The sequence below is a fragment of the Harpia harpyja genome, chromosome 6 (assembly GCF_026419915.1).
Source record: "Harpia harpyja isolate bHarHar1 chromosome 6, bHarHar1 primary haplotype, whole genome shotgun sequence".
Taxonomy (NCBI): Eukaryota; Metazoa; Chordata; class Aves; order Accipitriformes; family Accipitridae; genus Harpia; species Harpia harpyja.
Window position 1 is genome coordinate 42,563,352 of NC_068945.1, and position 12,984 is coordinate 42,576,335.

Genomic DNA, 12,984 nt, shown 5'->3' on the forward strand with positions numbered 1-12,984 from the left:
ACTTTTTTATTTGGTAACAGCTTACTTTGAAGAATCGTACTTTAATGTCAAATCAAAATGCAGGCCTTTCAAGAAACACCTTAGAAACAGCGTCTTGTCTTGGAATACTTTCAACTTAGTGAAATCCAAACAGTTAAAGTAGAGAAATTAGTTCTCTAAAATGTAGCCTGTTCAGAGCTAGTTCTCTTTCTCCAGTCCCCCTCTGTCCAATTTCTTCTTGTCCTTACAGATTTATGAATGGGTAAATTCTATTTACATTGAACTTGAAGACATTTCTTTTGTAGAGAGTTGCAGATTGATGAACCAATTGCATGGAGTTTTCAGTTATATTAGCTATGGTCTCCACGGTTTTTGTGTATATGTATGTATTTGAGTTCACAGCTCCACTCCATCAGTCTCATTACTTGCCATGATTATGTTTGGTATTTTTGAGCAGATGTTCTACCTGGTGGAGCTAACTGGGTAGATGTTCTAAGTGCAAGAAAGGATTTTCTTCTGAGTTAAAGATGTAGCAAGTGGCAGTATGGAACCATTACCTCATGCACACTGTTTTATAATCCTTTTGTTTCTTTGAAAGAGAGACCTTAAGAGAAAGTTCCTTTTAGTTAAGGTCATACCAAAGCCTAGTCTACCTTCTCCAAGAGACACAAATCAGGTAAGACCTCTAGTTTGTATAACACCAGTATCTAGTTTGTCTTTTTTCCCATTACATCTTTTTCAGCTTCTGCTTCTAAGAACTGGTTTCTTTCCTCCATACCAAAATCACTTGTCACTTCAACTAGGTCTCTGCATCAGTTCTGTGTCTGTTCATACCATCTGGTCTCTTTTTTTGCCATATGATTCTGTGAGGTTTTTTGTTTCTCCCACTTGTGCAAAAGCACAAAAAGTCTAAACTAATTATACTAATCTTGTTCTTTCTTATCTCCTATAGGAGAAATTATTCCTTCCCCTCTATATGCATTTAGCATTGAACTTAGTCAAATCAAAGGGGCTGACACCTGCCTGATCCCTGAGATATGCATCTCAGCAACAGTTGCATATGAAGTGTTTACAACCAGCAGTGACCCTCAAAATCTTTCCATAACTGAAGAGTTTAAGTTTTAGTTGTGGTCATGGCAAAATAAACACTTTTTGTTTGTGCCAAAATCTTTTTCCCATCCTATCAGGGGACCAAAATCCAGGCTTTAACATACAAGTGGCTATGTGTTTGTGTTTGATTGGGGCGTTTCCCACCACTGAGGAAGAATGTCAAAAGTAGAGAGAATCGGAACTGCTTTATTTTGCAAGCACAAAGTAAGCGTTAGATCATTGTGTTCATAGTTTTGCTCCTTCCAGCATGTTTTCTACCACCTTTTGTGGAAAAACGCAATGACTATTCTCATGGGAGATAATACTACAGGATATGAGATCTTTTTGACAAAGTGTTTTTCCCCTGATGTTCAGTTCATATATTGAATTCCATCCCATTACCCTTGCTTTTAACCATTTGTATCAGCTTAATTCACTTTCTTCCTTAATATTTGTGTCTTTATAGATGACTGTGTCTCTCTTCTGTCATCACTGATCCAGCCTGCACATACTTATTTGCTAGAACACTTTCAATCTTTCCCTTAAGCAATTCTTCCTACCACCTGTGCAAGAGCTGACAATCTAGCCTGCAGGTGCAGAGAACTGGGGGAGTTCTGTGCTGACAGGGCAAGTGTTGGCCTATCACTTAAACACTAGAGTCTACAGACAGGCTGAGGGAGAGAAAATCAGAGCTGGGGTTCACCCCCAAGCCATAGCACAATATGTGTCCTGTATTCCACCATTTTTTGTTTTGCCTCTTTGCATAACTTCTTCCATTTTGTTGATACACTTTCAGTTACATATTTGGAAGTATGTGAATGATTCCAGCAGCTTAATGTAGTGTCTCTCCAGTGCTATATGAAGAAGAACTAGCAGTTTGACTGGAAGAATCTTACTGTGCAGATTATGGCCCCAGATTTACAGCTTATTTTCAGCAAATCTTTAAGTCCTATTAATGTTGATAAGACTGTTCACCTATCTGAAGTTATGCCCATAGAAATCTGTATTGTTGACTTGGGAATAACATGCACTTTGGGGTCAAAATAGGGAATAACTTCTGATTAGTGACCTAGGTTTTGCATTTATTAATGACTAAAGCAATTGCAACATGCCTGTCTCTTAACATTTAGCGCCTTCTGATGACTTGGATAGCGGATGTTGCACCAGTCCATATCCAGATTCATAATTTCTTGGTTTAGTTGCTATTCTGTAAGAACAATAGATGCCATGACCTATTTAGATGAAATATGGCATATTCTGGATATCTTGAATCAGAGAAGTAGTGATATTATGGTTGCAAGTCTCTATCCATAGCATCTTTCCATTAGTTCACTCTCACAAGCAACTGCTTAAGAAGGAAATGATCAGTAAGAATTCACTTTCCTAACCCTCCCCATGGCTGACTGGGGCTAATTGAAAGAAAATGCTCATAAATTAAGTCTAGACTATTTTGTATTCTGTTTAAAGACACAAGCAATAAGGAAGAAGGAGAGCCTTTTTTAGATTGATATATCGGTTCTTATTAGACAAAAATGTCCTGATGGTTTTGACAACAGAATAGCAGTCACATCTTTCAGCACATTGTGGGAGCTCCACAAGTAATCACAGGAGGGTGGGAAACAGTATATGTGAAGATATTTTGCCAGGTGGCTCACAGAGCTAGACACAGTCATTTTTTAAAAACTTCACTTTGGTTCCTGACAGAGGACCTATTTCCTAGGGCTAGTTCAGACTTGATTCCCTTGCTAAATTCAAGTTGTAACCAGACATAATTGTTTTATGCTTTTCTCTAAAATCAAGGGTCCAGTTTTGGAGATGAAGCCTAAATTATACGAGGATTTTAAAGTATTGTAGTGATCTGACGAGAATATAGCAGAACCAAATACTTATGGTCTAATATGGAGCAAAAAAAAGCAAAACACTTTTGGAGGGAAGTGGGCATGGATCTGCTGAGGGCTATCTCCACAGCAACATAAACATGAATATTTGTATGTATTTCTTCCATTGCCAAGGGACTGTAGGTATTATCCTCAAATAATTGCTGCTTGCTCATTAGGAGCATAGTACTGGAAGAGGCCTCCTGGGTGAGTCAGGTCCCCTGCTGTTGCATTCGCTACATGATATTACCCCTTCCATGATCTGAGCAAGCTCCGTCCTAGAATTAGCTATTTTGTTTGCCCCACTATTCTACCTGGAAATCTGCCTCAAAAATTCACTTCTCAGAAACCTTCTTATAATCTCCAGCCTAAATTTAATTCTGAACTGTTTATTCTTGTGCCAACATCATCCTTTACCTAAGCAGCCTTTTCCTTTCTTTGCAGGTATGCGTAGGGAACAGTTGTATCTTCTCTCAGACTTTATTTAATTTGGATTGTTACAAAAAGAATCCAGTCTTTCTGTTTACTTTTGTTGTTCTTGACCATGGGTCATCAGATTTGAACACAACATTCCTTGAGAAATCCCATTTCTTCTGCAGGAATGACTCAGGTGGTGTACCTGAGCCTTACTTCACCTCACCACATTTTCCTTCTTTACAGATGCCAGCAGCTCACTGTGGATCATCCTGCAATCTATATGCACCGATGTTTCCAGCTCAGGAGCATTTACTGCCTAGTAGAACATATTGTTTTGTGATACGGTGTTTTGTTTTAGTATATAACCCTGTATCAAGCTCAGTTCCTACTGTATGATAGCTTAATCTCTTAGCCAAGAATTGTAATAATCCTCACAACTTGGTCCATGCAACTTCCACTGAACCTTCTCCATTTAAATATCAACGATCTGATGCAGAAACTAGCCTTTATACATGTGGTTGGAGGTTTTTATATGTTGAGCGGTCTCATTGTTTAACCTCATGGATTGTGTATTAATGGCTGAGTTGCCATTTTCTTGCTGTCATTCTGGCTTTGGCTGGCATACCTGCTTTCTTTGAAGTTGAGCAAGCAGCTTTCATCAGCTTAACAACTGTTTTTCCTCTGCTACATCAGTTACATGCTCCAGACTTCTTGATTCCTCCTAGTTTTCAGCTCCTTCAAACGGATAGAAAAGTGAAGTGTTGCTTTCACTGCATTATTCAAAGAAGTACAGGCAAATATTCTTTTCTTTGTCCTTTTTTAATATGTGGAGTTTGCCTCTTGCCTGGGAAAATGTATTTCCAGGGAATTCTAGGCAGACCTCTTGTTTTGTGTCATTCATGCAAAATTTTGTAAAGGTCAGATCCTGAATCAATGTTACTGCGTTTGAACTGATGCAGGGATAAATATTCTCTGTGAGGTAATAGTGGCTTGATGGCCCAGAGAAACACTTACAGGTAAGGTGAAAATAAATGTATTCTATTGACCAATTGAAAACCTTATAAATGACAGCACATCGTTGGTTTTCTTGGTGGTTTTTTTTTCCCTTTTCCATTCCCCTACCTTTCACTCCATTTATGATTTGATGAATAAGATTTATACTGAAAGACAGAGACCAGTATGTTCTGAAAAAGGTCATTTCTGTTTACTGGAAGTAACTTTTAACTCCTAATATTAAGGAAAACCTCATATAAGCAGAGTTATTGAAGGTGCTTATAAATATTTTCTCCTCCTGTCATTGAAGATGTGCTCATGTCTGTGTCTGTAGCTAGCTTTTATTAGTGGAGTAATTAACATATCTATCACCCAGACTGCTTTGCATGCTGTTGATTTTAATTACTTTAGTCACTACAATTACATACTCCAGTGAAATTATAGTTGGAATATATTATAGGGGAGCCTCCAACAAGATCTTTACATCTCATACTTGAAGTGCAAGTGCATCAAAAGACAATAGAGAACATTTAACAGGTAGCATTTTCAAAGTACCTCAGTCATTCTGGCAACATTTTCTGTCTAACAGAACAACGTTCTGCTTGGTTGCTTGGTTGTTAGTAAGTGAAGGATAGTGACTGCTGAGATATGACTTGCTTGTCGTCTTTAACTCCTTTTTGGAGCCTTGTCTTGCAAGGCACTGGGGTTCCGTAAATCACAAGTTTCTCTTAACCCTAAAGTTACTGAGATCTATGGTAATTTTGTCTTTCTATTCAACTTTAATGACAAACTGAGGGATAGATAGTTTCTTAGAACAATAGTCAGATCAGCTGCTCTTCACTTTTTCAGTGGGCCTACTCCAGTGCCTTGTGTTTGCTATGCTGTGTATTTGCTATTTACTATAGGAAGCTATAATACTGCAGTGTGCAGAAGTGTTTGCAGAATCCAGCCTTTAGTGGGTGTTGGTTTGTTTGTTTTTTTTTTTTTCATTTAGCTGTAATCTTTAACATTTTAGTGCTGGAATATTTCAGTCACTGTATAATATGTGTCTGCTGGGTAGATTACTAGTGTGGAAGTCAATTCTTCTCTGTAACAGTGGGAACAAATCTATAACTCAAGTCTGTTAAGCAGCATTTCTCTCTACCTTTTGGATGCTTTGTGCCAACCTGCTAGTAGAGAACAGGTATAAATTAAGTTGAACTAATGGATTAAGTCAGGTTTATGGCTCCTGTGTGTCTCTGGAACAGCATAAAATGGCCAGAGACTGGTGACTGTTTTGGTCCAAGATTTCCTTAAGAGGCAAAACACCTTATTTTACTGTTGATCTTTAACAGCAATAAATCTAACGGCTGTTTGCTTGCACGTCAAATCCATTATTACTTAAATAGCTGTCTTAACTTGTATAGCTGCCACATATTCATATTAGACAACCACGACACTGCTTCTGACTGGAAACAAGAAAAGTGAATAAGATAGCCCTCAGCTATTACTTAGATGTTTTGTGAACTATGGAAAAATTCACGTATTTCAGGTTACCTATACATTCATGTATGAAGTAATTAATTCTTTTATTATGTCACTGTCAGTCACTCTTCGAATTAGTTCTCTAATGAACCCAGTTGCTGCTTAAATAGCAGTTCCAGCAGTCATTAACACAGGTTTTAAAACCTGTATATTGGGTACAAGTCCCAAGATCAGAAAGTATTCTGAATTCACATAATAATTTTGCATATGCCATGCATACTCTGAAGTATCAATGAAACACTTTTCTTTCTGCAGACTTTTAAATTTTTTTCTCAGATGTTTACTTTTTTCTTTCTTTTCAACAGATATAAGCTTACCAAAATCAGCAACAATATGTTACACAGCTGCATTGCTCAAAGCCAGAGCTGTCTCTGACAAGTAAGTGCATAAGAACCACTGTCCAGCAAAATTCCTGATTTAACTCGAGATTTCTCGTAGCTGAGCCCACACCCTAACAATCTGCTGGGTTAGCAGGAGAATTCAGTCCTGCAGTAAATTTATAAAATTACTTTATATGTAAGAAAAATTTGCAGTGATCAAACACTGCACTTCAAATATTACAAAAGAAGAAAAGAAGAGAAATAGTATAAATTCAATTCTTGTTTCAATTTTACGTATACTGTCTGGGTGAGCTTTAGCTTCCTAGGCAGTATAATGAAGATGCAACTAAAAGGTGTTGTGTGGCTGAACCTCTTCAACTTTGTATAAACCTGACCACGAAAAGGTAGTAAATCAATGTGGATGCACTGGTAGCAATGTCATTTTACAAGTGCTGTCAGAAGACTGCTCATCTACTTAAATAGCGGCAGGTGGATTTAGCGTTACTATGTCAGGGATTCTGAGAGGTAGATGACGTTCATATTTTTAGACACACAAATATCTGCTCATTCCTGTTATGGTTTTCTCTTGGGTCTCAACCTTTCAAGGTGTTGAGCACATCTACTTGATGCCTGTGGACTTGAGAGCACTGGCCTGCTCTGAAAGGGTGCTCAGCTCCTTGTGAGATGGAGCTCAAAAATCCCCATTCTGCTCTCAGATGCCTTCACACAAATCCCAGGCAGAGTTGTGTCTGTGCACCTGAGGGTCAAATGCCTCCCTAAAGATGGAAAGCAAGTAGAGTGGAAAGTCATTTTCTTGACTGACATCCTGACAGTTTTTGCTTTTAAAGTGTATGTACACATCAAGATCTAAGTAATTTTCTTTCATTCTTTTTATCCTGTAGATCGCCAGTACCTACTGCAACATCTTTCCTCCCTACACAGCGACTCCAGCTTGGGAGGGCAGGGCTAAGGTTGTCACAGCTTTCCCTGTGGTGTCTGCCTGCCAAGTACAGCTCTGGAGTTAGCCGTGGGGTGTGAGGTGAGAAAGAGATTGCATGGTCTGGTTTTTCATTCACTGGGGCAGATGATTTGCCCACAGTTTGGGCGTGCTACCCTCAATGGTGCTGCGGCCAGTAGACCACCTGCTACTGCTGCTGCATCGTGCTTCCATCCCAACCTGACCCAGGGGCATTGGGTTGGGAACCTCCCTAAAACCTCCCCAAACTTGTTTTTAATAGAAACCCTCCAACAATAATTTGGCATTGGTTTTTTTTTTTTTTTTTGCTTTTCTTTTTTCCACAACTTCAGCCTTGAATATGCCCCTTAGTAAGGTACCTAGAGCAAATTTAGGTTAGTGACAGAGAAAGGACTGTTTGAACTGACTTTCTGCCATGATTAGATGCAAACATGCTTTCCACTTCTGCTGGGATTTTCATTGGCCTTGATGTAGTAGATCACTCAGAGTTTCCACTTGCTATGGAAGTTTGGAGAGCATAGGAAATTGACTCTATTTGGTTACCTGGGCCCATGTTCTAGATTCCTTTTCTGGCTTTTTCTTACTAGCATTTCTGACCTCATGTGTTTGTTTCTTTGCTTTTGTAGATTTTCTCCAGAGGCTGCCTCAAGGCGAGGGCTGAGTACTGCAGAGATGAATGCAGTAGAAGCTATTCACAGAGCAGTAGAATTTAATCCACATGTGCCAAAAGTGAGTACAGAGAAAGCATTGTTGTAGCTATAATGCTGCTAAGGACCTAACTCCTGATTTCTGTGTTAGATTAATGAGTGATGTTGTGGAAGGGGGAGCAAACAATGGGAAGGGAAAGAAGCTGATGGTATGCATAGTTTTTTTGTTTGGTATTTCACATTCAGTGTCTTCTACTCTGGACCGTGCAACTTGAAATTTTAGCTGAAGCAAGTCCTCTATGTGAGCAACAATTGCATGGTGGATTGCAGTAGTAGACACCACCAAATGCTACGCTGCAGGACAAAACCATACATAAAGATAGATTATTATTTACAAAACAGCCATTAAAGATCTTCTAGTTCAAAATAGCATGTTTTCTTTGTTTTGATGATTACATGTAAGAATATGTTTTTGGCATGCTATACAAAGGAACCTATGTTTGGAGTTCATGGTGTGCTTCATATAAGTTGCATTAGTAATTCTTTATGCAGCACCCTGTCATTAAGTTCTGAGAATGCAAAGCTCAGAGATGAAGAATTGCTGAGAACTACAAAGTAAGAAAAGGGATTTATGTTCTAATTCCCTAATCCCCTTTCTAGATATGTATCTCAGCACTAAGAATCTTGCCCAGGGGCTACTAAAGGCTAATACATTTTATTATTTCATCACCTGATACTCAGTATTGCAGTCTGTAAGTTCATTGTAAAGGCAAACCACGGGCAGATGCTTTTTGGCCCTCGGAGATCTGCCTCTGAACCTCACCCCACAAACCTTTGGACCAGTATTGCCCTTTGAAAGTAAGCAGCCTCCACTGGAGAGCGGAAGACTGGTGTGTGTTAATGTAGGGAGGCTATTCATTAGGTACAGCTGAACACCAGGTCTGGTCAAGATAAAGCCAAAACCTCTCCCATATGTACACATGGATTGCAGAAAGTTAATTCTCATGCATTGCAGGAATCAAATATTTTCTCTGTGAACTATATCTGTTATGCCAACCACTAAATAGCATGGTTTAGCTATCTGGAAGTTAGGCTGTTTGTTTAATAAAATCATTTAGACTTCCTCTACAGGCAGTGGAAAGAAGGAACTATCTTAGACATCTCTAGACAGACTTTCCCTCCGAGGTGCCTGTTTCTACATTGACTATGAAAGGAGCAACTATTTTCCAGTAAAAGCCTGATTTTTAGACAACAAGATTTAGGTGAGATGAGTCCCTTTGTATTATTAGCTGATCTTCTATTTTTGTGTCAAGCTATAAAATGAAAATATGAAATGAACTTTGGTTCCAGCACTGCTTTTGTGGAACTCTGTTTACTTTCTTCGATCCCAATGGTTCTTGCACCAACACAACCATTGATATTTCTCTTCTGCCTGGTTGCCTGTTTAACTCTCTATTCCAGTCCTGTTCTGGGTGAACCTTTCTGAATGTTTTACTGAAGCCCGGATAGAGTATTCTGTCTTTGCTGTCTAAAAAATTAGATATCTTGCCAAGCAAAGATACCAGTTTAGCCTGTCATGAGCAATCCTTGGGAGCCTGTTCCATTTTCCTCACTTAACCTCCATGCGTTTGATAATTCTTTCCATCAAAATCTTTTTTAACAGTTTGCATACTAATGATTCCATATTAACACATACTGTTTCCCTCCTCTTTAAATGAATGGCATTGCATTTACTTCTGTCATCACTGGATCACTTAATTCTGAGTGGGAATCTTTTTGCTGTAAGTCAGTTATGTTAGTTTGGCCATTTCTGGGACTGGTTCATTCACTGTTGAGGGACAGAGATCATTGGCTGCAGTGGCCTTCACCTCTGTACATGCTCCTAATGTTCATCTTTCTATTGTCTCCATGCTCTGCACTGCCATGAAACTGAGGCTAAGTCTTCATTTACTTTTTAGCTTGTTCTTTTTCTGTTTATACTTAAGACCTTGCTCTTCTTTGGTTTGACTTCCTTGCAAAATCTACCTTACTGTAAGTTGTGACAGTTGCTCCATAACCACTGCAATTCCAGACCTCTAAGATCCTGCTTTTCTTGTAGATCGGTACTTTCATTCATCGCTTGTGACCTACTTCTCACTAGCCAGCTTCTGTCTAGGTGGCTGTTCAATGCAAGGCTGAATCTCCTTTCTGACAAGTATCCTCATGTGTGAAATGCAGATTGTGTGTTATTTTCAGTACTTTTGATTTAAAGAAATTCCAGTCCTCTTCCTCACTTAAGTTCCTGAGCTTTTCAGTCATTTACATTGTTAGTTGATTCCCTCAGTTTTTTAAAGTCTGTCATTTTGAACTGAAAACCTTTGTGAAACATACAAATTATCAGGATAACAAGGTAGTAATGGGAGCAGACTCTAGGGGTTTTTTAGTTCATATTTTAACATTACAACAATGTAGCCTAATACAGATTAATATGCAGCACTGCTGAATTCACACTCATTCTTTCTGCTATAAGGTGAAGGATATTAAGGTGGCAAAAATGTATTTTTTGTTGTAATATCCATACCGCGCATAAAATTATACCTCAATTATGATTGAAGTCATATCCAATTTGTTCTTAATGAAATGGAGATAAGTTTTAGCAAGCAGCATCACAAGAAATCTAACAGTGACACAAAACTAATATGTCTTCAAAGCTTCTTTAGGATTTAAACACTAATGAGTCTTTTGTTCAGGCTAAGGAAGAAATAAACTATAAAGGTGACAAATTGTTTAAGTATTTGCAAAGTTCCCAGCAGAAGCCTTGAAAGCAGGGAACTGCACTATTAAAGAGCAAAAATGCTTTGACATGTTTCTGGTTTGTCTCAAAAGGAGATTCTACCATTTTCAGTGCGAATCATTAAAATTTAGAATTATCACATAAAAAGATCATTACTGGATATGCATTTTCAAGACATTTAACTGGAAATAGCAGATTTTTGCTAATGAGATCCTGAGACAAAGGGAGTGCAGGGAACACACTGCGAACACACTGAGAGATGCTGCTGAGCTGCATTTAGCAAGAAAGGGAGACTGGGTCTCCCGTTGTGACGTATTGCAGGTTTGTGTAAAACAGCCATGGGATTCTTACAATGCTGCTGATTTTTCCCTAGGAGATTATGGCCAGATTGCAGTCCAGCGTTCCATAGTGATGTTGCAGAAGTCAGATACACTTCTTACACTTTTGAATGTAATCTAAAGATGTAGGAACCCCTTAAGAAGCAGTAACTTAAAAGTCCCAGATTTCCATCTTTACATAGAGGTGAGAAACCCTGCAAAAACACCTACCTTCCACATAGAAAGAAGCCAGTGTGTATGCATGGTTCTGTGAGTCTTCTCAGTATATATGTCATGAAGATGTTGGCACACACTTTCATTGATTCTAGTTGACTACACATCACCTTGGTTTTCTGCACAAAAATGCCTTTTACAGAGACCTAATATGGCTGACAGTCTTTCTTCAGGCAGCCACCCTTCCAGCAAATAATCTTCTTTTGACACAGGTCTCTTCCATTTTTGAGTACATGTCAATGACAATTTAATTCCCAGAAATCAGTCCATTAAGTCTCAGCCATAGGTGATAAATTCTCATTGGTTTTGGAATACACTGGAGTCAAGATGTGACATGTGGAGGTACCAGAATTTGGTTTAAGTGAACAAAGGCAATCAGGGCAGCCTGCCTGATCTCTCCAGGAAGCTGGGCAGCTGACCTGGCTGTGCTGTTTCTGGAAGCTGAGCTGTGCAGGGTAAGGCCAGCTCAGGTATGTCAACTATGATCTCCTTGACTGCAGCAAAAATCAAACCACTGTCAAACTGAAGACATCTCACCTGTAAAAAGGTTTCTGTGCTTTAAAGTGGCTTCATTTTTTAAGCTGTACTAGAAAAATATCTGATAAAAGATACTAGATCTATCTACAGTTTGACTTGTTTATGTTACTGAAACAACTCAGCTACAGCAAATCACAGCTTTATACTTTGGCAGAGATTGCCTATGTAAAAAGAAAGCACTTCACCAGGCAGAGTGTTTTCAGGGTTCTTTTTAGTAGAAGAAAAACATAACCAGTAGCAGACTGAAGTCAACAGTACAGCAGGAAAGAGAACAAAGCAGAGAGCTGTGAATTTCACTATAAGAAGAGTCACAACAAATTGTATCACTTGTTTGTGAAGATTTGAATATTTTTTTCCAAACATCTATGTCTTAAATGAGATTCTATGGATTAGTATCCTTTTGTTTTAGTGTAGCGCCATGCACTGTGGAGTTGGTCCCAACCAAACGTTCTGACGCTGTCTGACAACGTGCTGCTCAAAAATTTAAGAGTTAAACAAAGTTTTCATTGCCACTGAAGCAGCTGAGGTATCACTCCAGAGGGTTTTGTATGGAAAAGAGAGTAGTGCATCCTATGTCATGGAGAGTATGTAATTTGTGGAGTAGGTGGGGAAAAAAGTATATGTGTATCCACACACACGCACACACACACACGCACACACACAACTTCATCAATATTATTTACATGTTGTGTTTGGAGCTTCCGCACTTAAATGTAATGCAACTATCCCAAGCTAATGCTGACAAAGTACCACAGCTGTTTCTGGGACATTCCTCAACTGTGGAACACCCTTTCTGAACTGACTTGCAAGGCTCCCTCCCTGCATTCAAACTCCTCCTGAAAAGCCCCCCCACTCTTCTCTGTGATCTACGAGACATGAGCTATTCAGTAAAGTCAAAGGGAAGAGAAAACAGATGATGGTCCGTATATCTGTTAAAAGTGAGTCAAAAGTGTGCTCTGCACACAGTCATATGGGTTTGCTATGTAAACCAGGAGCTGAGTTGATTTAAAGAGAGTAGCTGCTGAATTTTACTGCATTTGAATTGGACAACTTAAATATTGATATTACTTTAAGAAATGCAAATTTTGTGTGTGAACAGTTTCTAAAAAAGATGTAACAAGCCATTGACTTAAAACACTTTTAAAGATTTATCTGTTCTCCATTTCATCCCTTCGCATTTCTTTCTTATTTATTTTAATTTTTCTTTAATAAGAACTGTGTCTGTGTGCTTGTGTGGTTTCTAGTAAGTTGTAGTTGCTAATAGAAACAAACAGTGCAAACAAATTCGTATGCCAGATGGG

General features: G+C 38.7%; 1 protein-coding gene across 9 annotated transcripts in view; it reads left to right on the forward strand.

The window, feature by feature from the left end:
- Window positions 1-12,984, forward strand: part of ST7 (suppression of tumorigenicity 7) — a 157,169-nt gene that overhangs the window by 124,092 nt on the left and 20,093 nt on the right. For 8 of the 9 annotated variants that reach the window (XR_008235487.1, XM_052788972.1, XM_052788978.1 and 5 more), the window contains 2 exons: window positions 6,185-6,257; window positions 7,802-7,904. Coding sequence is in view for 7 of the 9 variants with exons in the window: in XM_052788972.1 (XP_052644932.1) it covers window positions 6,185-6,257; window positions 7,802-7,904 (176 nt within the window). In the remaining 2 variants the exon portion in view is untranslated. Of the gene's footprint in view, window positions 1-6,184; window positions 6,258-7,801; window positions 7,905-8,953; window positions 9,085-12,984 lie in introns of all 9 variants that reach the window. The other variant, XR_008235486.1, reaches the window with a different exon arrangement.